The 26,294-nt window shown below is 40.8% G+C and overlaps 1 protein-coding gene across 1 annotated transcript; it reads left to right on the top strand.

The window, feature by feature from the left end:
- Nucleotides 1–2,124: 2,124 nt before the first annotated feature.
- bpnt1 (bisphosphate nucleotidase 1) lies at nucleotides 2,125–25,983 on the top strand. The gene is made up of 8 exons (XM_078229765.1): nucleotides 2,125–2,384; nucleotides 8,472–8,576; nucleotides 10,497–10,604; nucleotides 11,947–11,995; nucleotides 12,519–12,610; nucleotides 13,587–13,784; nucleotides 20,181–20,286; nucleotides 24,285–25,983. The coding sequence occupies exons 1-8, from the start codon at nucleotides 2,265–2,267 to the stop codon at nucleotides 24,431–24,433; spliced, it is 927 nt and encodes a 308-aa protein (XP_078085891.1). The 5' UTR covers nucleotides 2,125–2,264; the 3' UTR covers nucleotides 24,434–25,983.
- Nucleotides 25,984–26,294: the final 311 nt, after the last annotated feature.

A 26,294-nucleotide genomic window follows, 5' to 3' on the forward strand; every position in this document is an offset into this window, starting at 1 on the left:
GTTTGCGTGGGTTTCCTCCGGGTGCTCCGGTTTCCTCCCACAGTCCAAAGATGTGCGGGTTAGGTTGATTGGCCAGGTTAAAAATTGCCCCTTAGAGTCCTGAGATGCGTAGGTTAGAGGGATTAGCGGGTAAATATGTGGGGGTAGGGCCTGGGTGGGATTGTGGTCGGTGCAGACTCGATGGGCCGAATGGCCTCCTTCTGCACTGTAGGGTTTCTATGATTTCTATTTACATAATTTTCAAAAGTTACTTCTTCTAAATTTGTGTAAACATTTCTGCATATGATAGCTCTTTCAATGTTGTTTCTGTATTTATTACTAAAACTATTTTTATATAACAAATGGTTAATTACAAAACAAATTGGAAATAGGCTTCACGATAAAGCCTACAGGTTTTATTGTGTTTATCTTACAACGTATTATGTTCCTGTCTCCTAAGTTTTCAAATCTCTTTGGCTTCATGTGAGAAATATTTGGGCTGGAATTTTCCATTCGGCTGCAAGCGAGGGCAAAGAATTTGTCATGAGCAGCCAGAAAACTCTGAATGTAACAGCATGTGAAGAAAGCATAAATTTTGAAATCTTTAAGTAGTATATTATGTGTATTTATGTTTTAAAACAATATTATTCACATTATTCAATTGCAACATAATTAACCAGCACTGTGAACTTGTACCTAAAAACAAACATTTCCACTTCCAGATCTATATAATTTTGGCTTACAATTTTCAAAAATAATTTAAAATGAGTTTTGATCTTGGTACTTCAATTGTAAAACCCTAGTTCTTAAATTTCAAATTAATTTCTAATAATCCAGATGTTCTTAAGCACAAAATGCAACATTGGTCATATAATCAGCAAGTTTCATGCATTAATAGCTCATGAGCTATAACTGCTTAAGCACAAAATATGACCCAATTTTCTGACTTGTTAAAAATAAAGGCCAAAAAACATCTTACGTTCATGAATTATAGTATCCAAAAAGTTCTTGGCAGTATTTATTCTTTTTGCATTCTCTTTGAGGGGTGGCATCGTGGCACAGTGGTTAGCACTGCTGTCTCACAGCGCCAGGGACCTGCGTTCAATTCCTGGCTCGGGTCACTGTCTGTGTGGAGTTTACATGTTCTCTGTGTGGGTTTCCTCTGGGTACTCTGGTTCCCTCCCACAGTCTGAAAGACGTATTGGTTAGGTGCGTTGATCTGGAGTGTAGCAACTAGGGGAATTTCACAGTAACTTTATTGCAGTGTTAATGTAAGGCTTACTTGTGATTAATAAATTAATTTTAACTGATGCTACTAATGTTATGGATTTGTGAAGTTAATAAGCAGCTTTTTTAGTTCAAACTGATTCCATTCAGTCAATCAATCCAATTGTGGAAATCAGGCAAACCATGTTACTAGTTCAGGCTGACCACCCTGAAGCAGCAGACATGAATATTTTGTAATAAGTACAAATTAGCCAGCAGAAGCGAGCATTTCTAGAATTCAGGAAATGTTGATGCAACTTTTCCAACTGTCACAAGCAATGGCTCTAGTTTTAAGATCATAGTTTTAAGATCATGGTGAAACAACAAACAAAGACTTTCTTATGAGTGTCACAGGTAGGCTTGCATGAACACTGTAATGAAGTTACTGTGACAGAGTGATATATCATTTCCTTTCAAAAACAGTGGTCAAAGCAGAATCCATGATAGTACTTTTGAAAAGGGAAGTGAATAAATATTTGAAAAAGAAGAAAAAAGTCGAAAGACATATGGCATCAGTGCAACTAACAGATTTGCCAACTCTCACCAATTGGTTGCGGGAGGTGCAATTTTTCTGCAATTTCTCAAGGGCAATTAGGGACATCTTTGGTTGCACCATCTGCGGTGGTGAGATTCGAATCTATGTCCCTGAGGGTCTTGTCCTGGGTCTTTGGGTTACAATTCCTTTGACAATACAACTGTGCCACTGCCTCCCCTTAGGACAATTAAGGATGGGCAATAAACCAGTGACGCCCACATCCGCAACAGAATAAATTTTTTAAAAACTGGGTTGCATTTTGCAAATTGACCCTGGACACAAGCAAGTTGCAGACACAGTTTGGCTCAGTTGTCTGTAGCTGTCAATCAAAGCCGGGTCCGGTTATACGCATGCGCGGTCCTGTCAGCGTTGAGAGGTGTATTGTTTGTTTGGTCGGTCCGGGCCTGGGGAATTTTGTCTGCCCGGGGAACGTTTTCTCTCGGGATTTTTATATTTAAACTGTTTTGTTTTGCTTTGCTTAATCATGTCTGTGAGCCCGGCTTTTCTGATGCGGCTTGTGGCCTCGAGCTTCTCCATTGCGGAGAAGGCGCAGAGCATCGTCCACCAGGTGATGAGTGGAGGGGACCTGGGAGTGGTGGAGAAGGTGAGTTAGTGAACAGGCCCCAGACTCTGCTTCGCTCAGTGGAGGGAAGAATCCCATTATCATCGACGTGGTGTGCAGATTTCGACAACAACTTCCATCGAAGGAAGTTCGAGTTTTATTTTCTTTCATCCCAAACTGCCAATGGAGTTTGCATTTTCCTGCAGTTTTTTATTCCTGCAGAACTCTGCACATGGTTTATTTATTAGGGTCACAAGCAAAACTTAGATTAACACTGCAATGAAGTTACTGTGAAAAATTCCCCAGTCGTCACACTCTGGCGCCTGTTCGGGTACACCGAGGGAAAATTTAGCATGGCCAATGCACCTAACCAGTCGCTTCCTTAAATTCTGTGGCACATTCACACTTGCTAACTTTTGATTTCATCTGATGTTAGAAGTGTGTCTTGCAGCCAGAATCTTGAGTGCTGTGTCGTCTTTGTCTCCTAATTTTCATATCTCGTTATTTAAATCAATATATTGCTTCAAGCTCAAGATGGGGTGAAATGCCTTATCTTGTGAGCTTGGATCTTGTTTGTCTCTCTTGTGGGGCGCGTGAATTGGATTCAGTTGGAATTTGAATTTGTTTTTTGGAGCAAGCAAGGAATGGATTCGCTCTGCCCAGTCCACTCACAACTAAGAATGGAGTTTTTAAAAAATTTAAAAATCAGTATGCAGCCTTCCTACTATGCGTTTCTCACAGTGTTACTCATAAAAGTCTCTCAATCCTTGACCAGGCCAGTGACAAAATAGTTGGTGTTAATTATTGGCTAACTGCCACTGATCATAATGATTTGCAGTCTCGTTTTTTTAAGAAAGTGACTTAAGATTTTAAAGTCACTTGTCCTTTTTATCAAGTTGAACATTTTATTGACATTTTGTTTGCAGCATGTTGCACCTTTGAAATTTCTGGTGGACTGCAGTCGTACATTTATTTAAGTGGCAATGTTATATGCCTCCTCCTGAGATCCCCAGCATTCGATTCACTCCATGTGATATCAAGAAATGCTTGAAGGCGCTGGATACTGAAGACTATATGCTCTGAAAATATTCCGGCAAAAGTACTGAAGATTCGTCCTCCAGAACGTGCCAAGCTGTTCCAATGCAGCCACAATACTGGCATCTCCCTGGCAAAGTGGAAAATTGCCAGATATGTCATGTACACAAAAAGCAAGACAAATCCAACCCAGCCAATTACTGCCCCATCAGTCTACACTCAATCATCAGCAAAGTGATGAAAGGGGTCAAACATGGACAAAAGAGCTGAACTTCAGAGGTGAGATAAGAGTGACTGCCCTTGATATTGAGTGTGGCATCAAGAATCCCTAGCAAAACTGGAGTCAGTAGGAATTGGGAGAAAACTCTCTGCTGGTTGGAGTCATACCTAGCACAAAAGAAGATGATGTGGTTGTTGGAAGTCAATCATCTGAGTTCCAGGACATTACTGTAAGAGTTCCTCAGTGTCTTAGGCTAGCTATCTTCAGTTGCTTCATCAATTACCTTCCTTCCGTCATAAGGTCAGAATTGGGGATGTCTGTTGATGATTGCACAATGTTCAACACAGCTCGTGACTCCTCAGGTACTGAAACCGTCCATGTCCAAATGTAGCAAGACCTGGACAATATCCAGTCTTGGGCTGACGTGGCAAGTAACATTCTCGCCATATGCAAGTGCCAGGCAATGACCATTTCTGACAAGAGAGAATCTGACATTCACCCCTTGACATTCAATGACATTACCATTGCCGAATCTCCCACTATCAACATCCTGGGGGTTACAGTTCTGCAGCAAGTAATTCACCTCCTGACTCCCCAAAGCCTGTCCACCATCTGTATGGCACAAGTCAAGAGTGTGATGGAATACTCTCCCCTTGCTTGGATGAGTGCAGCTCCAACAACACTCCAGAAGCTTACCACCATACAAGCTAAAGCAGCCTGCTTGTTTGGTATGCTGTCACAAACACTCACTTCCTCCACCACTTATGCACAGTTACAGCTGTGTAGACCATCTATAAAATGCACTACAAGAACTCACCATGCCGCCTTTAGACAATACTTTTCAAACCCACAAACATTACCGTCTAGAAAGAAAAGCGCAGCAGACACATGAGAACACCACCACCTGGAAGTTCCCCTCTGAGCCACTCACGTAAATTCACTGACATTGTCAAAATCTTGGAACACCCTAATTGCACTGTGGGTATACAGACACCACATGGTTGAAGAAGGCAGCTCACCACCACTTCCTCGAGGGCAATTAGTGATGGGCAACATGCTGGCCTAGACAGCAATGTCCACATCCCATGAATGAAAAGAATGGGTTGTATGAATTCTGTAGAGCATTACTGCTACTAAAGTCACCTTGTCTTTTACTATCTAACACTGGGGAAGATTTTGAAGAATTTCTTCAAGAGTTCATACAGTAATTGACAGTGCATTTATTTTTGACGTTTTTTTTTGAAGGCATTGACTCAAATTAAGACACAGTTGCACTGTCATTAATAGTCATTAAATATTTCTGCCAAGTGTCCATTCTACGTGGGCAGAACTGTGGGTGGAGGCAGGTCGGTAAATGGAGGACATAATAGAGGAGCCCGGTCTTCCTACTGATGTCCACAAACCTTTCTTGCAATGGGTGCTAAGTCTAGTTATAGTTCCTGAAATGCTGCCCTTACTGAGAGCAGCTAACTTGACACAAGCAAGGGAATGAAATCTGGGACCTTCTGGCTTTTAAAATTATTTTAAAGATGTTTTGCAGTTGGGGGCATCTATTGTATAACATGGCTTGCCAGTGCTCCAATTATAATATAAATACAAGCCCAGAATGTTTTAATATTTCACACAATGCTTTGTGTTTTATTGCGTAACCTCTTAAATTCATGAGAATGTATAAATCATTTCATAAGCTTTCAGCAGCAAGGTATGGAGTTGCAAAGTAATTGCATTGTCTTAGTTCGTTTGATTAATTTTTGGCACTGTTGATATTTAGTTTTCTTTTGATTATGCTTTATAAATGTAGCAGCTGAGGTTATCTCAAAGATGTCATTGTCACTTTGGAAAATTGTTTTCCAGCTGAAAGAGTTTGAGTATTTCAGAGGTCTTATTTTCCTTTTGTAACAGTATGTATGTCTGGTACTTGCAGTCCTTCACGTAGGTTAAAATGCACCGTAAAGTGAATTACACTCATTTTGCAGAACAATTAATTGGGCAAACTTCTACATCTGACTTTCATTCTACCATGAGAGATTTATCAATGTTGGTGGTTTTCTCCTTGTAAACTGGGAATTTTTGGAAAATTTATACAGATAGAAGATTGTCTGTAGTCACCTGATGAATATGAAGTTTTTTTACCGGCAGACTTTAGGTCTTGGTCTACAGAGCCGCATAGTGGCCAGAGCTTGCAACAACATCATAGTGGTTCGTACAACAAAATTCAATAGGAAATACTGACATGGAAATTCATTTGGTAAATATTGACAGCAAACTGTGAAAACCATAACAAAGTATGTTCCCTACCGACATTCTTTTATATAATGATTCATCTCCTATGGTGTTATGCACAGGATGTGTACGCACATAATGCATTTTTAACACCTATTTTTAAATCTTCCCCTCAAACATCTCTGCTTCAAACACCTACTCTCCCAATATAACTGAAGTCCCTCACCTCTGGCATAATTTTGGTAATCTCCTCTGCACCCTCTCCAAGGCCTTGACATCCTTCCTAATGTGTGGTGCCGAGCATTAGACACACGTCTCAAGCTGAGGCCTCACTATTGCTTTGTAAAGCTTTTGATTGCTTCGGAGAAACTCTGTCCGCTGGCAGGTAACAAGGTCACAGTTCTGAGACAGTTGGCAAATGAATTAGAGGGGAGGTGGTTGAAGCAGATCCAAGCAGAACTTTCAAAACAGCTTGATTTTCTAATTTAAAAATGGGATGTGGGGAGGTGGATCTGAGACCAGGGAGAGAATAAAAGGCGGAGCAGGCTCAAAGGGCTGAAGTTGCCTACTTCTGCTCCTATTTCCTAAGGGTGGCACAGTGGTTAGCACTGCTGCCTCACAGCTCCAGAGACCTGGGTTCGATTCCCGACTTGGGTCACTGTGTGGAGTTTACACCTTCTCCCTATGTTTGCGTGGGTTTCCTCCGGTTCCCTCCCACAGTCCAAAAGATGTGCGGATTAGGTTGATTGGACATGTTAAATTAACCCTTAGTGTCCCGGAATGTGATAGGTTAGAGGGATTAGCAGCACGACTAAGGGCCTGGGTGGGATTGTTGTTGGTGGAGACTTGATGGGTCGAATGGCCTCCTTCTGCTCTGTGGGGTTTCTGTGTTCTGAAAGGGGAAAAATACCGGCTGTGGGGAAAGAGCAAATGCTGGCGCCGTTTGGAGAACTGAATGGTCTCCTACAGTACTGCATGATTTATAGCGACTCATAGTGGATCAGAAAATAATCAAGACTAGAATAACTTGTTTGAATATTTAATTTATTTGTCATTTGAATCCTAGCTCTTTCCTATAACTAATGTGGATTTGGAAAACGATAATTGTACTTGACAGTTGGTTATTGAATAAGTTCATGCTGAATAACGTAGATATTTTGGGATATCAGGTTGTCTTGGATAGTGTTTTCCCCAATTCCACCACCTTGTTCTTATGCTTATTTGCTGCTCTGTCCCTTGTTGCTTGCATGTATGTGGATATGGCCAGTTTTTTTAAGTTTCTTTAGTCTAAATTAATTGCTGTTACACACTATACCTTCCCAGTAACATGGCATAAATTGTGAACTTGCATAGAGAACTGCTCTGTCATGGAACATATTGCAAGTAAGGTTATTTATTTAAATTTTGGATGGATAAACCCTACATTAGATGCATTTTGGTAGAACTAACGTAGGGGGAGCTATACGATAAATAACAGAACCATAAAGGGTGTAGATACGCAGAGGGACCTGGGTGTGCAAGTCCACAGATCCTTGAAGGTGACGTCACAGGTGGAGAAGGTAGTGAATAAGGCATATGGCATGCTTGTCTTTATAGGATGGGGCATAGAGTATAAAAGTTGGGGTCTGATGTTGCAGATGTATAGAACGTTGGTTCAGCCGCATTTGGAATACTGCGCCCAGTTCTGGTCGCCACACTACCAGAAGGACGTGGAGGCTTTAGAGAGAGTGCAGAGGAGGTTTACCACGATGTTGCCTGGTATGCAAGGGCTTAGTTATGAGGAGAGATTGGGTAAACTGGGGTTGTTCTCACTGGAAAGACAGAGGATGAGGGGTGACCTAATAGAGGTGTATAAAATTATGAAAGGCATAGATAGGGTGAACGGTGGGAAACTTTTTCCCAGGTCAGTGGTGACATTCACGAGGGGCCATAGGTTCAAGGTGAGGGGGAGGAGGTTTAACACGGATATCAGAAGGACATATTTTACACAGAGGGTGGTGGGGGCCTGGAATGCGCTGCCGGGCAAGGTGGTGGAGGCGGACACACTGGGAACGTGTAAGACTTATCTAGATAGCCACATGAACAGAGTGGGAATGGAGGGATACAAAAGAATGGTCTAGTTTGGACCAGGGAGCGGCGCGGGTTTGGAGGGCCGTAGGGCCTGTTCCTGTGCTGTATTGTTCTTTGTTATGACTCTTGCATCTGATCCATCTGAGCCAAGCTTGTTTGTGAAATGTGTGCCACAAATATGGTTGTTCCATTTATGTAGCCATGTATAATTCAAAGATGTCAGCAAACTGTTGGATAGGCAGAACAATTCCATCAGTGTTCTTCTCGTGCTAGTTAGTAAAGTGACCTGGTTCTGAGGGCGCCCAGATTAGGATTGTTTAGCAAGGTCTATCCATGCAGATTGTTATATATAATAGAAACCATGTACAGTATTCTGTGTATTATATTTAGCCTTTGTATTGAACACAAAAGAAGCAGACATGGATCCCTAGAATTGGATCGTTTAACAATATTTGTCAGTGCAGATTACTCTATATAATATAAACACATGCAGTATTCTGTGTATTATACTTAGCCTTTGTATTGAACACAAAAGGAGCAGAAATTTGTTTACGTTTTATTTCTTCATATTTCCAAAATAGACTGGAGCCAATGATCTACAAACAAAAGCAGATCGATTAGTGCAGCTAAGCATCTGTTCGTCACTAGCACGTAAATTCCCCAAACTAACGATTATTGGGGAAGAGGTAAGGGCATTACCACATTGCCAAATGTTTAATTTTGATTTTCTTTCTGTACAGTTTCCTCTCCCCTTTTTTTGGTAAGATTTGAAAGAATTTTTATTTTTCTGAGAACTGCTGGCATATTAATTGCCTTTCATTTGAATACGTTTCTTAATGGAGAGCTGATGTAAATACCCTTAATCTGTTGCTGATTTTCATTACAATTCTCTTTCAAATTTTTTGCATGGAAGATATATTCACACAAGATCAGTGGGAAAAAGGTACTTAATTATTGTAAATGGTATTGGCATGTTCCAGTAAGAATATGAGAATTAGGAGTAGGACATACAGCCCCTCATGCCCGCTTTGACATTCAGAAGATCACGGCCGATCCTATCTTAGCCTCAATTCCCTTTCCTGTCTGTTTCATGAGCCTTGAATTCCCTGTAGTTGAAAAATTCTGTGTAACTTCACAGCTATCTAGCGTATAGAAATACAAACATTTGCTACCCCCGAGAGAAGAAATTCCTCCTCTATGTCAAATGGACTACCCTGATTCTAAAACTATGTCCCTTAGCTCTAGATTCCCCGAAGAGGGGAAACACCCTCTACTTGTCAAATCCCCTCAGTATCTTTTTTGTTTCAGTGAGAATTAAACTCTAATGAGTACAGACCCAGCCTGCTCAACCTTTCTTCATAAAACAACTCCTTTATCCCAGAAAGCAACTTTGTGAACCTTCTCTAGACTGCTTCCAATGCATGTATCTCTCTCCTTAAATACGAAGACCAAAACTGTAGTACTGTAGGTGTGGCTTGACCACTATGTCATAGAATTGTTACAGTGCAGAAAGAGGCCGTTCGGTCCATTGTTTTTGCACATGCTCTCCCAATTAATAACTTCCCTAGTCCCATTCTCTAGCCTTCTTCACGTAACCCTACATTTTTTTTTCAAATAACAGTCTAATTCCCTTTTGAATACCTCGATTGAACATGCTGCCTCCACACTCTTAGGCAGAGCATTCTCAACCCTGCCCCCTCGCTGTGTGACTTAAGTTTTTTTTCTTGTGTTACTTACTAATCATATGACCTCTTGCTCTCGATCCTGTCTGGAATGGGAACAGATTCTCCCTATCTATTCTGTCCAGACCTCTCATGATTTTGAATACCTCCATGAAATCTCCTCTCAGTCTTCTTTGCTTCAAGGAAAAGAGCCCCAACTTCTCCAATCTGTCTTCATCCCTGGGACCATCCTCATGAATCTTTTCTTTATGCTCTCTAATCCCATTTACATCCTTCCTAAAGTGTGGCACCCAGAACTGGACACAATACTTCAGTAGAGGATGAATGTGCAAGTTTAACATAACCCCCTTGCTCTTGTACTCAATGCTCCTATTAATAAAGCCTATGATACCGTATGCTTTATTAACTGCTCTATCAACCTATTTTGCTACCTTTGTTGACTTGGGCACCATATTAATACTTAATATGTTTATTGTTTTAATCTTCTAGTTGTTGAGATTTGGTGCATAAGCAGCAATACTCACCAGCCAGCCAATTTATGACTTTGCTTTGATGTCATGCTTCAATTTTTGTTTCCACACTCGAGCAGCAGCGAAGGCTAGCCCTGAGTTTCCTCCAAACTCTTGCTCTGTTCCGTGTGCCTTTCAGCCCTGAATCCCCTCTGAACTCTCGGTCTGCTTTCAGCTCCAAGTCTTCTCTGAACTCTTGCTGTATTTGTGTTGTTTTCAGTCCTGATTCCACTCTGAACTCTCTCTCTGTCTCCCGTTGCTTTCAATTCCAGGCCGCCTTTGGACTCTTGCTCTATCTCATGCTGCTTTCAGCCCCCAACAGTTCTACCTACAAACAGTATCATAACCCTGCAAGTATGTAATGATGCAAGGTTTTTGAAGGCATCTCTTTGCTAATTCTGGCTTTTTTTTTTAGGATTTGCCAGTACAAGAAGTGGATGAAGATTTAATTGAAAGTGGTCAGTCTGAAGAAGTGTTGAAGCACTCATGTCCAACCCAGTATAGCCACATCAAGGAAGATGAGGTGAATTGTGGCTAGTTAAGAATACCTGAATGTTACATATGCAAAAAAAACTTTTATAGGAAATTGTCGAGGGGCAGTTCAGAAGATTATATGTTTGACTTCAACTTATTGCTTAGTTTCTTGCCTCGGTTTAATGCTCTGTTTTAATTTCTGAGTATGGTACATGGACCTAGTTATAGAAAAGTGGTAGAGGGGTTAAGAATTTGCAAGAACTGGCATTCTTCTGTCCAGCTTGAAAGGTTCTTGTGTCAAGTGGCTGTGGAGTAGTATTGGTGCTTCACCTCAGATTTGTATGGCAATTTGATTGAAGATCCAGGACAAGTTGCTACAAAGGAAGGGAAAAATGTGAACTTGCACGTCTTGAAAATAAAATTTGTATGGTACTTTGATTTTAAAATAAGAACTTCCTGATTCTTTCTCTTGTTTAATCTACATGGCCTGATGATACAATCCAGTGGCAGTGACTCCTGCTGTGAGGGCCTTGTTACAATATCCTTGGAGTTGGCCACATAATCCAGCATGATTTGTATAGTTGAGAACCTCGCACACGGTGGAACTGAATTCCTACCTCTTCTCTGTCAGGATTTCCAACATCCCTCATATTCCTGTGCCTCATATATTCCACCTCTAGTGGATAGTCCCTGGATTTGTACACCACAGTCCTGCTGAGCAAAGCTTGGAGAAGATGGTGCCCTTCAGGATATATTCGCCACTCCTGTTTCTGTCATACTGTTCTGGTCACTAGTGTTGTGAGACTCACCATTCCCAGTCTGCTTATCTGACTAGCATACATATTTAATGTGCCAGCTTCTGTGTAGGTTCTTGAAGTGCACATTTCATGCGACAGTCTGTCTTTGCAGGAGCTCATGTCTCTGTGTGAGTGCCATGTCGAATAAAGAGGGTGCACGTTTAGTAATGTTGGTAATGTCAGGCAAAAGTGCATCTGAAACATTTAACCTTACTTTTGATGTGTAGGAATAGGCTGAAGCTACAGTTGATTGTAGGAGATATGTGGGTATCAATTGAGGTCTGTCACCTTGCTCTACTCTTGACAGAGTTGGACCCTTTGCCTGGGGTCACTTCCACGAGATCTGGACTTCTGCGCTGTCTTCTGTAAAAAGAGTGTGATAGTGTTATGAATGGCTAGTGAAGCTTTCTCTGCTTTCAGTGCATATGGTGAAAATGAAAATCGGGGAAATGTCATGCATTAGCAGAAAGTGGTGATGGTGCAAGTGTGTATATATTCTATAATACTGAAAATAAAACCTAGAAATGATAGCCATATATAATTCTGTTTTCAGGGAATAATTATATAATAGAATAATCTAATATACTTTCTCAGATAGTGGTTTGGGTCGATCCACTTGATGGCACAAAGGAATACACAGAAGGTAAGCTTGTGCTTATTTTAGTATCAGTCAGCAATTTGTTGCACTGAATTCCTTTTCAAAAATTTTTTTTTGGTGGTGACATTACCAAATAGGAGAAATGTAACACTTAGGGAAGTTGTTAGACTGCATTCACTTAAACTGGATAGATCTAAATTAATGAACTCTTCGGTGTTCTGTCCAAGTTGCAAATTACTTTAGGGAAAGTTTTGGCATCAGGTGTGCCGTAAAATGTTGCTTGTTGCTCTCGTACAGTGTTGAATACAAATATTAAATATTTTGTGTTCTTTCCAGTTAGACAGGGTGAAGGAGGAGTTTAGGAATCCTTTCCATCATGATATTTTTGCTTCCTTGCATTTGACATACATTTCATTTTGCTAAACCACATTTGGGGTTTAATTTTATTGTTCTGTGATTAAGGTTATTTTGAACTCTTGGCTAACATGACGAGGACATCCGGGTTCCAACAGGCTCGGGTTCAGTTCTGGTTTTGTGCTTAAGGTAATTTTAATATCTTGATCTGCAGGTCTCCTGGATCATGTGACTGTGCTTATTGGAATTGCTTATGATGGTAAAGCAATAGCTGGTGTGATCAATCAACCATATTACAACTATCAGGTATGATTTTTTAAAAAGAACCAATTTTTAAACTATAAATGTTCAAAACTCCTGCCTAGTAAACTGCTAACGTGATTGTATTTGTTGAATGCAGTTGGTGGTGCTCTTTGCTTTCCTATTACAACTGGGGCGATATTTTTGGCATCAGCATCCACTAATAGGTCTACAGCCAGCTCTTATCCCTGCCTTCTACTTGAATCTTTTCACTCAAAGATAGCTGTCCATAAATTGTTGAAGTTGCTGAGGGACTTTTGTAACAATTTAGAAAGGTCATTGACCTGGAACATTAACACTGATTTATCTGCACAGATGCCGCCTGACCTGCTGAATGTTTCCAGCATCTTCAATATTTGATGAGGGCATCTGATGAATTTTATATTTGATATTGCTTGCATTTGGAATTTTTTTTGGCCTTGGTGTGCAGTTCTTTTGGCTCTACCCACTGAATTTGTTTTAAAAGTGACGCACTAAAAACACAAAATATTCAATGTTCCCCATCTGAGTTGAGCTGCTGAATGGAGGAAATAGACAATAAATGGACCAAAGCTGATTTGAAGCATCTTTTATGTACTGGTGGAAGTTAAGGTACAATTTTTCCAGATGTTTATAAGAAGTGGCGAAATATTCCTAAAAATTATGTTGAACCTTTAACAATTTTGCAACCTTAAAAAAAAAATGGTACTTATGTGTAACATAAATCAAAGTGAGAGCCAGTACTTTTATTTATTTGGCCTGAAGAAATAAAGCTAATCTGGGTCTTCTTGAAGCAATCAATGTCTCCCTGAGTTTCTTTTCAGAAGATACTGCCTGAAAAAGAACTGAATGAATATGGCTGGTTCAGTTACTTATTCTCTAATAATTTTACTATGTGAGTGAAATAGGTGAAGTTGAATTTCAGAATGCATGTTATATGCCAGAAAGAATGTTATCAGTTTTGTATATGATTTATCACTTTTAGAAAATATTTTTCTTTCAGGCTGGGGCTGGTGCTGTACTTGGCCGTACCATTTGGGGCGTCTTGAATCTTGGGGTGTTTGGAATTCAGTTGAAGGATGTACCAGAAGGGAAACACATCGTCACTACAACCCGTTCCCACAGCAGCAAGCTGGTAAATGACTGCATCAGTGCAATGAATGCTGATGAAGTAGTAAGGGTTGGAGGTGCAGGCAACAAGGTACGTGCTGAAGGGACACATTACTTGAAAACCCTGAAGGTGTATTTTTGAATGTTTTGTTTTTGAAGCTATTTTAGATTTTTGTTGCAAAGTTCCAAAATTCTCACACTTCAGGAAGCATGTCAATGACTTGAAGAAATTGCAGAGGAGCTTTACTCTAACAGTGCCAGGGAAATTATATTTGGATATGTGGAGATAATGTAGAAGCGTGGTGCGGTTGTCCTTGGAGGTAAAAGATTGAAAGGAACTTTGATAGAGGTGCTCAAAATCACAAAGGGTTTTGATAAAGTAAATAAGGAGAAACTGTTTCATTGCTAACCACAGGACATGAAATTAAAATAATTGACAAAGGAACGAGAAGCGAGATGAGCTGAGATTTATTTGTTTGGAAAGTGAGTTAGAGTCTGGAATGCACTGCCTGAAAGGGTGGTGGAAGCAGATTCAATAATAACTTTCGAAAGGGAACAGGAATAAATACTCCAAGGAACAAATTTTGTCTTCCTGATTACTTGCTCTACTTACATGCTAACGTTTTGTGAATTATGCATGAAAGAGTCTAATTCCTCTGTACCTTGACATTTTCCAGTCTCTTTCTATTTAAATAATATCCTGCTTTTCTATTCTTCTTGCCAAATTGGGGAACCTAACATTTTCTCACATTATACTCCCATCTGCCAAATATTTGCCCACTCACTTATAGCTATATCAATTTGCAGACACTTTGTAGCCTCCTGAACTTCATTTCACTTGAGTCGTTAATATAGATCGTATATAGTTATAGCCCCATCGTGACATTCCACCAGTTACATATTGCCAAGTTCGAAGTGACCATTTATACCGACATTCTGCTTCCTGTTAGTTAACCAATCATGTATCCATGCGAATATATAATCCCAACACTGAGCTCTTGTGCAGTAAAATTTCTATGTGGCATCTTATCAGATGCCTTTTGGAAATCCAAATACACTGCATCTATTGGTTCCTTTTTGCTTGTTGCATCCTCAAAGATCTTGAATAAATTTGTTAAACATTGATTTCCCTTTCACAAAACCATGTTGACTCTGCCTGATTTTATTGTGATTTTCTAAATGTCCTACTACTGATTTCCTTATAATGGAGTCTAGCATTTTCCCAACAACACACTCAGCTAACAGGCTATCGTTTCTTGCTTTCTGCCTCCATCCTTTCTTAAATAGAGGTGTTACGTTGGCAGTTGTCTAGTCCCCTGGAACCTATCCAAAATCTAGGGAGTTTTGGAAGATTACCACCAATGCATCCACTATCTCTCTAACTGCTTCTTTTAAGACCTTAGGATGTGGGCCATCAGGTAAGGGGACTTATCAGCCTTTAGTTTTCCTAATGCTTTTTCTCTAGTTGCTATGATTTTGCTCCTCTTTCTCTTTTGTCACTTGATTTTCTGCTATTCTTAGGATTTTTTTGTCTTCTACTATGAAACAGATACAAAATACTTATTCAAAATCAATGCCATTTCCTTGTTCCCAATTATTAATTCACTAGGCTCCTCCTTTACTATTTAATCTTTTTCTCTTTATAGATAGATTAAAAACAAAACCGACTGAGTGCACTCCCATTTAGCTGGAAAAGAAAGTGTGGTCAACTGCATCACAGGCTGCGAATGGGGCAAAAAAGGCGAGGAGTAGTAGTCTACTATGTCACAGTGACGTACAATGTAATTTGTCACTTTGAGAGCTGTTTCTGCAGTGGTGGATACCTGATGAAGGAATTCAAACATGGATTCAGTCCCATTTAAACCTCCATCTTTTGATTTTTTAAAAAATATATTTTTTAAAATAATGGTGCATTCTCTCGGCAATCTTTGCAGTCAACCACAGTAACCTTCTCCAGTCACTTCTCTTGCATACTTGATTCAAAAGAACTACATTTGCTTGTTTCTACTTTTACTGATTTGAATGTGGTGGCAATAGCTCTCTCCCTCTTCTCCACTCTTGCTTTGGAAGATCAATTCACAGTTCCTCCTCTTCCCTTTAGCTGACTTTTAGCAACATCTTCTGCAATTGTGGGGGTCACTGTCCAAGTAACACCATTGCTTCATCACCAATCCATCATCACTGTTAGACTGCTTTCCCAACAACTAGCCTTGAATGAGATGCATTCTTGGAAAACCTAAAGGCATAATCTTCCACTCATGACCTGCATTCCATCACTTTCCTTGATCACTTCCTCAGGCTTTACCAGATTGTTTGCAACCTTGGTCTGAATTAATTCATTGCCTAGTTTCTAACCCCATATCCTTTCCATCACAAAGACATCTGATTTCCACCATGAATATTGCCACAGTCTGCTACTGAAGCTCTCATGCTTCTCTTTGTCACCTCCAGACTAAACTGCACCTCCACTTGCCTTGCCAGTCACCCAGCCTCCACTATCAGTTTATTCAAAGCCTTTGTGCTTATTTCCTATTTTACAAGTCCTGCTTGCCCATCACCATTATTCTCATTGACTTCCCTTGGCCTTTAGTCACTCAGTATCTCAAATCTAACAATTTCTTCATAGCACTTAAATTTCTCTCCATCTACGTCATCACTCTTCCTCCTATCTCCTGTGACTTCTTCCAACGCTATAACACCTTGCCACTGCCCTGGCTCCAGTCTTGTGCACAAGGCATCTTTGCCCCTTTATTGGCTCCATACTCTGGAACTACCTTAATAAATATCTTCATTGCTTCACCTCTACTCCCATTTTTAAGATTCTCCTTAAAACCCATCTTTGATCAGCCTTTCTAATATTCTCCTTTGGCTCAGCAAATTTGTTTGATTGCCTTTTGATTTTTTTATGGTAAAGGTGCTATATAATTTCAGGTTGCCATAGTACCGGTGATAGTTTGGCCATCCACTCCTCCATTCTATACATGCAATGGAAGCAGGGACAAAATCATTGTGACATGACAAATGTATTTTTAAATATTTTACAAGGTGAGGATGGAAGTGTCCTTAATCTTGGATAAATCTGAATTCAGAGAATTTCAGAAGTGAAAAGGACAATAATTTTTCTGTGGCATCTAGTTTCCTTCTAAGCAGATTTCTGTCTTTGCCACTACCGAAACAACTCTTAGCAAAATCACAAATGGCATCCTATATGACTGTGATAAACGTAAACCTTCCCCCCTCATTCTTCTTGATTTGCCTGCAGCCTATGACACAGTTAACCACACCATCCTCCTCCAACATCTCTCCACTGTCCATCTGGGTGGGCATCTCTAATGTTCCATTTTTAGCTATCTAATTACAACCAGAAAATGACTTGCAGTGTCTTTTCCTGCTCCTGCACCATTACCTTTAGTTCCAAGGATCAACCCCTGGCTGCCTCCTAGTTCTCATCTACATGCCATCTCTTGGTGACCTCTTCTATAAACCGGGACCAGGACCTGATGAAGTGTATCCCACTTGTGGGAGGCTAGGGAGGAAATTGTGGGTCCCTTAGCAGAGACATTTGAATCATCGTTAGTCACAGGTGCGATGTCTCAAGCTTGGAGGGTGGCAAATGTTGTGCCTTTCTTTAAAAAGGGCTGCAGGGAAAAGCCTGAGAACTACTGGTCGGTGGGTAAGTTGTTGGAAGGTATTTTGAGAGACAGGATCTACAGGCATTTAGAGACGCAAGGACTGATTAGGGACAGTCAGCATGGCTATGTGAGTGGAAAATCATGTCTCACAAATTTGAAGGGGTAACCAAGAAGGTAGATGAGGGGCCGTGCAGTTGATGTTGTCTACATGAACTTTAGCAAGGCTTTTGACAAGGTACCACAAAGTAAGTTGTTGCATAAGGTTAAATCTCACGGGATTCAGGGTGAGGTATCTAAATGGATACAAAATTGGCTTGATGACAGAAGCCAGAGGGTGGCTGTAGAGGGTTGTTTTTCAAACTGGAGGCCTGTGACCAGCGGTGTGCCTCAGGGATCAGTGCTGGGTCCACTGTTATTTGTCATTTATATTAATGATATGGATGAGAATTTAGAAGGTATGGATAGTAAGTTTGCAGATGACACCAAGATTGGTGGCATAGGGGATAGTGAAGAAGATTATCTCGGAATGCAACGGGATCAATTGAGCCAGTGGGATGATGAATAGCAGATGGAGTTTAATTTAGATAAATGCGAAGTGATGCATTTTGGTAGATTGAACCAGGGCAGGACGTACTCAGTTAATGGTCGGGCATTGGGGAGAGTTACAGAATAAAGAGATCTAGGGGTACATGTTCATAGCTCCTTGAAAGTGGAGTCACAGGTGGATAGAGTGGTGACACATGGGCAGCAAAGTTTTAGATGACCTCAACTTCAAGGAGGGTTGAATGTGGGAGAGCAGCCAAGAGGATGTTGGAATAGTCAAATCTAGAAATAACAAAAAATGAATGAGAGTTTCAGCAGCAGATGAACTGAGGCAAGGGAAAAGTTGAGTCATGTCATGGAGGTGAAAAGGGGCCATCTTGGAGATGGAATGATTACGAAGTTCAACTTTGGATCAGATGTGACACCAAAGTTGCAAACCAACTGACTGAATCTCAGACTGTAGCCAGGGAGAGGGTTGGGATTGGTGCATTAAGGAATAGAGTTTGGAGTCGCGATTGGTTTCAGTTTTCTCAATATTTAACAGAAGGAAATGTCAACTCATCCAGTACTGGACGTCGGAAAGGGAGCCTGATAATTTAGCAACATTGGAGGAGTCAAAGTGGTGAAATAGAGTTCAGCATATATGTTAGAACTAACATTATGTCATAGAGGTTTACAGCACAGAAATAGGCCCTTCGGCCCAACCAGCATGCTTGGTTTCATTAGTCAGAACATTGAATACAGGAGTTGGGACGTCTTGTTGAAGTTGTACAAGACATTGGTAAGGCCACACTTGGAATACTGTGTACAGTTCTGGTCACCCTATTATAGAAAGGATATTATTAAACTAGAAAGAGTGCAGATGAGATTTACTAGGATGCTACCGGGGCTTGATGGTTTGAGTTATAAGGAGAAGCTGGATAGACTGTGACTTTTTTCTCTGGAGCATAGAGGGCTCAGGGGTGACCTTATAGAGGTCTATAAAATAATGAGGGGCATAAATCAGCTGGATAGTCAATATCTTTTCCCAAATGTAGGGAGTCTAAAACTAGAAGGCATAGATTTAAGGTGAGAGGGGAGAGAAAGAAAAGGGTCCAGAGGGGCAATTTTTTAATGCAGAGGGTGGTGAGTGTCTGGAATAAGCTGCCAGAGGCGATAGTGGAGGCGGGTATAATTTTGTCTTTTAAAAAGCATTTAGACAGTTACATGGGTATAGAGGGATATGGGCCAAATGCGGGCAATTAGGACTAGCTTAGGAGTTTAAAGAAAGAAGGGCGGCATGGACAAGTTGGGCCGAAGGGCCTGTTTCCATGCTGTAAACCTCTATGACATAATGTTAGTTGTAACATATATGCTGAACTCTACTTCACCACTTTGACTCCTCCAATGTTGCTAAATTATCAGGCTCCTTATCTGACGTCCAGTACTGGATGAGTTGACATTTCCTTCAGTTAAATATTGAGAAAACTGAAACCATTGTTTCCAATCGCGACTGCAAACTCTATTCCTTAATGCACCAATCCCAACCCTTTCCCTGGCTACAGTCTGAGATTCAGTCAGTTGGTTTGCAACTTTGGAGTCACATTTGATCCGAAGTTGAACTTCGTAATCATTCCATCTCCAAGATGGCCCCTTTTCACCTCCATGACATTACTCAACTTTTCCCTTGCCTCAGTTCATCTGCTGCAAAACTCATTTTTTGTTATTTCTAGATTTGACTATTCCAACGTCCTCTTGGCTGCTCTCCCACATTCAACCCTCCTTGAAGTTGAGGTCATCTAAAACTCTGCTGCCCATGTGTCAACTCATAGCAAAGCCCATTGCCCCATCGCCTCTGTGCTTGCTGACCTACATTGGCTACTGGTCAAACAATGACTTGATCTTAAAATTCTCATCCTTATTTTCAAATTGCTTTGATCCTCCCTATTTCTGAAATCTTCTCCAGTGCCACAACCCGTCCCCCACCCCCCAGGAGATATTTTGCACTCCTCTAATTCTGGCCTCCTGAGCATTCCAAAAATATTTATTACACCATTGGTGGCCATGCCTTCAGTTGGCTAGGCCCCAAGATCTGGAACTCACTCCATACACCTCTCCACCTCAATTTCCTCCTTTTAAGATACTTCTTTGACCAAGCTTTTAGTCGTCTGACCTAAAATCTCTTTTATGAGACTTGGTGCTCTACTTTCTTTAATAATGCTCCTGCAAAGCACCTTGGGATGTTTTGTTATGTTCAAGGTGATGTATAAATATTTATTGTACACTTTCCAAAGCTAATTAACTGCTCTTTTATTGTCTTTTCTTTCCTACAGGTGATACAGCTTATTGAGGGGAAAGCCTCGGCTTATGTATTTGCTAGTCCAGGTTGTAAGAAATGGGATACTTGTGCCCCTGAAGCTATCCTTCATGCTGTTTCAGGTAGCTAGTTCTGTATATTACTAAATCTGAATGAGCTGCAAAATAAAATCTATAAATTAATGATGGAAGGAAATAAAATCTGTAGTGTGGACCTGCCCAATTTGATAGGCTTGATAATCAAACAATCAAAAATTAGCTGGATATCATGGGAGCCTCCATTTTGGGATGAAATATTATCAGTTTTGAACCAACCGAACTAGATGGGTCCGCACTAGACAGCATGACATTTTTTTAAATGATGCATAGATGTTTACAGCACAGAAGGAGGCCATTTGTCCCATTGATTGCCTACCCCAGTCCAGTGCCGGCATTGGACTGGAGTAGGCACAGTAAGAAGTCTCACAACACCAGGTTAAAGTCCAACAGGTTTATTTGGTAGCACGAGCTTTCGGAACGCTGCCCCTTCATCAGGTGAGTGCAGGATTTGTTTCACAAACAGGGCATATATAGACACAAACTCAATTACAAGATAATGGTTGGAATGCGAGTCTTAACAGGTAATCAAGTCTTTACAGGTATAGACAATGCGAGTGGAGAGAGGGTTACCGCCCTCCACTCGCATTATCTTATCTGTAAAGACTTGATTACCTGTTAAGACTCGCACTCCAACCATTATCTTGTAATTGAGTTTGTGTCTATATATGCCCAATTTGTGAACCAAATGCTGCACTCACCTGATGAAGGAGCAGTGCTCCGAAAGCTCGTGCTACCAAATAAACCTGTTGGACTTTATCTTGGTGTTGTGAAACTTCTTACTGTGCCTATTTGGCCCATTGTGTCCACGCCCGTTAACAAGATCTGACTACACTAATCCCATTTTCCAGTCCTTGGCCCACGGCCCTGGGGGTTAAGAGAGTTTCTAACTCAACCATCCTTTTTAGGAAGTGAATCTCGGGTCCCACTACCCTTGGTGAAAACATTTCTCCTCAACTCTCCTCTTAGCCTCCTATTTCTTGTCTTAAATCTATGCCCCCTGGTTATTGACCCCTCTACTAGTGGAAAAAGTGACTTTCAATCCATCTTATCTATGCCCCTCATTTGACTCTAAAATGAGCTTTTTATCTCACATTTCCACCCCCGTAATATTATCTGACTTTGTCTCGTCTCAACTAATCTACTGTTGAAACCTTAATTTATGCCTTCATTATCTCCAGTATTCTCTATTCCAAGGGACCGCTGGCTGGTTTCCCACATTCTACTCTCTGTAAACTTGAGGCCATCAAAAACTCTTGTTGTTGTTTTAATTCACAGCAGGTCCCCGTTCACCTGTCACCCCTGTGCCCACTGATCTAGATTGACTCCTCGTCAAGCAACATCTTGATTTTAAAACAAAAATCTCGTCCCTATTTTCAAATCCTTCCATGACTTCCCTCCTCTCTAGCTCTGCAATCCCACAACCCTCTTGAGATAGCCGTGCTGTTCTAATTCTGGCTGTTGAACAGTCCGATTTTAATCATTCAGCTGTTGGTGGCCGAGGCCTTGAGCGCAGGAATTCTTTCACTGAAGTTCTCTGTGTCTGTACCTCTCTTACCCCCCTTTGAGCGCTGCAAGAAACCTACCTCTTTGACCAAGTTTTTGGTCATTGACCTAATTATCTCTTTGTGCGGTTTGATATCATTTTATTTTACGTTGCTCCTGTGAAACATCTTGGGACGTTTTATTATGTTAAAGGTGTCATATAAGTATGCATTTTTGCTGCTGTTTTGTCATCTTCTTGAACAGCCCTAACTCCCTAACGGACCTTGGTAGGATTGACTCATTGGGAGTTCATATTCATTCAATCTGGCTGCAAAATAACCCTATAAACCCTTGTCCTTATGGATGGTTTTCCTGTGCTAGCAGACAATGGTGAGATTATTTTTTAGCATAAATTGCATGGGGGATTAAACAGGTTTGGGGTTTGCCCTTTGTTGCAAACCTGTGCCTAAATTTTGTGGCTTTGGATAAACGGACTGTGTCAATATATGAAGATGGTATGCATTTTACAAACTATTTCTATGCAGTGCTCATTAATATTTTAAGGGGGACATAGTCATTCAGCCAAATGGCAGTTTCCTGTCACCAGCACCCTTTATTGTGCACCAAAAAGTCACTCCTGTGGCTTATAGTCAGGTAGTCTTCATGGGCGGCACAGTGGTTAGCACTGCTGCCTCACAGCGCCAGGGACCCGGGTTCGATTCCCGGCTTGGATCACTGTCTGTGTGGAGTTTGCACATTCTCCCCGTGTCTGCATGGGTTTCCTCTGGGTGCTCCGGATTCCTCCCACAATCTGAAAGACGTGCATTGGCCATGCTAAATTCTCCCTCAGTGCACTCGAACAGGCGCCAGTGTGTGGCGACTGGGGGATTTTCATAACTTAATTGCAGTGTTAATGTAAGCCGTACTTGTGACTAATAAACTTTATCTCGGGACCTACAACTCCAGTTCATGTAAAGTTACAGGCTTAAAACTCCCCACTGATTGCTTCCCATTGGGCAAGCCTCTGCTTGCTCAATAAGGCAGCTTGTACTTCATGACGCCCATGGGTAGATCTGTTGATGATGCCTTGTGGCCTTCGTGGTCGTCATAACAGGAATCCTTTGAGCTTTGCTGATTAAAATTTTATGTTGTACAATACCTCATTTTTATGTTGTTTAATGACCTCCAAATGATACCAACATTCTATAGCATCAACTCATCTTTTTTTAAACAGTTCAATCTTGAGCTTTTAATTCTTTTGATAATAGTTCCCTAGGAATAAAATTGGGTAAACATTTGTTTATTTAAGAGCAGATTTTCAAATAAAATTTATTGAGACTTCAGATCAAAAATGAATATCTGAAAAGAAAAGGTGCAAACTTTTGAATGGGGCATGTCACTTCAAAATTTTGCTTTCAATTTATTTGATAACCCATTTGTTCTCTCATGTATCATGTACATAAAAAAAGGCTGAAATAATGTTTTGGGTCTAGTTGCTTATAGCCAAACCTCTTGTGTAATCAGACCAGCTTTTTGGGAAAACCAAAAATAACTCCCAAAATACCTACAGGCAATGAGTTCAACAAACCTCGGTTTATTGAGAGCGCTGAATTCCTGGATGAGCTTGTGAGCATTTAGAAGAAAATGTCAGCCTTGGCTCAGTTGGTAGTACACTCACCTTTTGAGTCAGGCGGTTGCAAGTTCAAGACCAATTGCAGAAATTTGAGGGCAAAAATCTATGATCCGGTACAGTATTGAGGAAGTGTTATGCTGTTGGTGTCCTGTTAATCAGATGCTATAACTTCCCTGAATAGACATAAATTTTGTGGCATTTTGAGAAGATCAAGGCAATTGTCCCCAGTGTTTTGGTCAAAATTTATTCCTCAATCAACATTACAAGATAGCCATTATCACATTGCTGTTAGTAGGTGCACAAATTGGCTGCCACATTTCCTACATTGTAATAGTGACTGCATTTCCAAAAATACTTAATTGGCTGTAAAGCACTTTGGGTTATCCCGAGATTGTGAATGGCGCTGTATAAATGTTAGGTTTTTTAATTGTCCTGTCTTGATCCTTTTAATTTGTGCAGATTCATGACTTTTATATTTAGAAAGCTGAAATGAATCTAGTTACTAATGCACAGTTGTACAGGCACTTGTAGAGTTCACTTGTGACATGACTCAGCAGGGAGGTGCTGTGAGGAGTCTTGCACAATTTTGTGTGATAATGCACGGAGCGCAAGTTCATTGTGATGTCAACTAATTTTAACATTTCTGAAGGGGTCTCCTGGAGATTGAGTTATTTTGCAAGCTTTCAAAAAGCACATGCACCCCAACCACATTTCCAAAACATTTAAAATTTAATGGCGAGTTTGTAGGTCAGCAGACATAGCCTGGCTGTTAGAAACTTTATTAGGGTTATATGTCAACGAGGTACTGCCTGGGTAAACCAATTCAGACACACAGCATAAACCACCCAAAGATAATAAGAGTTGCCTTGTTTAACGAGTTTTTTATTGTAACTCTTTTTACTTTTAGGTAAACTGACGGATATACATGGGAATCCTTTCCAGTATCATAAAGATGTGAAGCATATGAACTCAGCTGGAGTCCTTGCAACTTTGAAGAACTTTGACTATTATGCAAACCGTATTCCTGATTCTGTTAAAATGGCCCTAGTTCCTTGAAAAAGTTGCATTATGCTGCCTTGGTAACCTCTCGAGTGGCCAAAGTTCTTGAGTGTTCTTGATTTAGTTCGATTTACTTATTCACATAAGATGCATCTTTCATATTAGGTTGTTGGGACAGCTCTTTTTACTTTGCAATGCAGGTACTGTGCTGCAGTTTGTGGTTTTGCAGAGTTCAGTAGAGATTACATCTCACAGGTCACCTATAACTGATGTTTATTCCAGAAATTTTTGATGTTTTTTAAATTGTATGAAATGATTGTTTTCTTGCAAATTGTCTGAATGAAGACGATATTTTTTATAGTCCTGTACAACAACATTTGCACTTGATTTTCATAGTTGATCTTGTATTGAATTTTGTCCTTTTTGGCTAATCTAAATCCACATTGCTGTTTGTGGATTAGTTTCTCCATAAATTTACAAATACAATATTTGTACATAGATCCTCATTAACCCTTGTTATTTTCACAATTATTAAAAGTAAGTGAATATTTGCAAGACAATGTAATTTTTAAAAAGTATATTTTACATAATTGATTTGAATAAATTGCTAATGATGGTTTACAATGTGCAATTTTAAGAGATGTGGTGCTGAGTTTTGCTGCCTCAACCTTGAGGTTGACAAAGGAGGCGGGGTGGGATGTTATGGCCAAAAATAGCAGCACTGGTTGGCAGATCAGTTCCCAGATCAGGGAGGTCGGGCAGCCCCACTGAAGTCAATTAAAGTACTCGAGTTTAAGAGCTTGATGGTGGGAAACTAGAATTTTGAGGGGAACACATGGGTTCAGGAGTGGGTACAGATTGGAAGGCAGTCATGGCTGGCCGGGGACATCACCCGGCCCCAAAAGAGTCAGTGCCGGAAAGACATTTTCAAAGGAGGTGCCCTTGGCAGTGTGAAAGTGGGAGAGGTCAGTCAATGCTCAGGCATCAAACATGTTCTTCACTTCACTGAGGCATAAGAGCCTGGGGCAAGACTGCCAATCACAATAGCAAGTATGGGAAATTCCCACCATAGTTCTGACTTTTTGAGTATTGGAATAATGGATCTCTGCCTCCCCTTGGCCACAGCTGCTTCCAACACTGCCAGGGTGGGATGGTGTTCATACTACTGCCTCATAGTGCCAGGGACTCGGGTTCAATTCTGGCCTTGGGTGACTGTGTGGAGTTTACACGTTCTCCCTGTGTCTTTTTGGGTTTGCACCAGGTGCTCCAGTTTCCTCCTGCAGATGGAGGAGGTGCAGGGAACGAGAGAGGAGAAAGAAGTGGAGAGAGATTAAGAGAAAGGTATCTTGGATGCACAAGAAAGTGACGGCTCAACTCAGATGACAAAGGGCTCATTAAGATACCATGAATGTCAGGCATCTCCTGATCCAGGAACATCTCTGCCAACATGTACATGGAAGATGCAGCCTGGAATGTTGAATCACTTACCATCATTGAGGGAAGCATACCTATGCAGAGTATTTGCCCTCACCATGGAGTATCCCTTCATATCTTTCACCACATCATACTACTCTTCCTGTAATGGTAGTAATAAAAGTCCTAGATGTATGGCTTAACATGTCATCTTTTACACAGTGCAGACAATGAAAAACAGAGAAAGTGAGCATACAACACTCCATTAATCCACTTGACACTTTGCTTGAGGTCGTGGCCTTCTGCCACCCTCCAGGAAGAGGACCTGCCTCCTCGCCTCATAGTTTCCAACTTTGATCCAGATCAGCTTCAATGAGGTGAGTGGCAACCCTGCCCCAGATGTCAAGCTTTTGCCTCTGCTTTGGAAGGCATTAACACGATCAGATTTACTATAATAAATGCTGAAAATCTCAGCAATTCTGGAGGCATTTGTGGAGAGAAACAA

The sequence above is a fragment of the Mustelus asterias genome, chromosome 15, assembly GCF_964213995.1.
Source record: "Mustelus asterias chromosome 15, sMusAst1.hap1.1, whole genome shotgun sequence".
Classification (NCBI taxonomy): domain Eukaryota; kingdom Metazoa; phylum Chordata; class Chondrichthyes; order Carcharhiniformes; family Triakidae; genus Mustelus; species Mustelus asterias.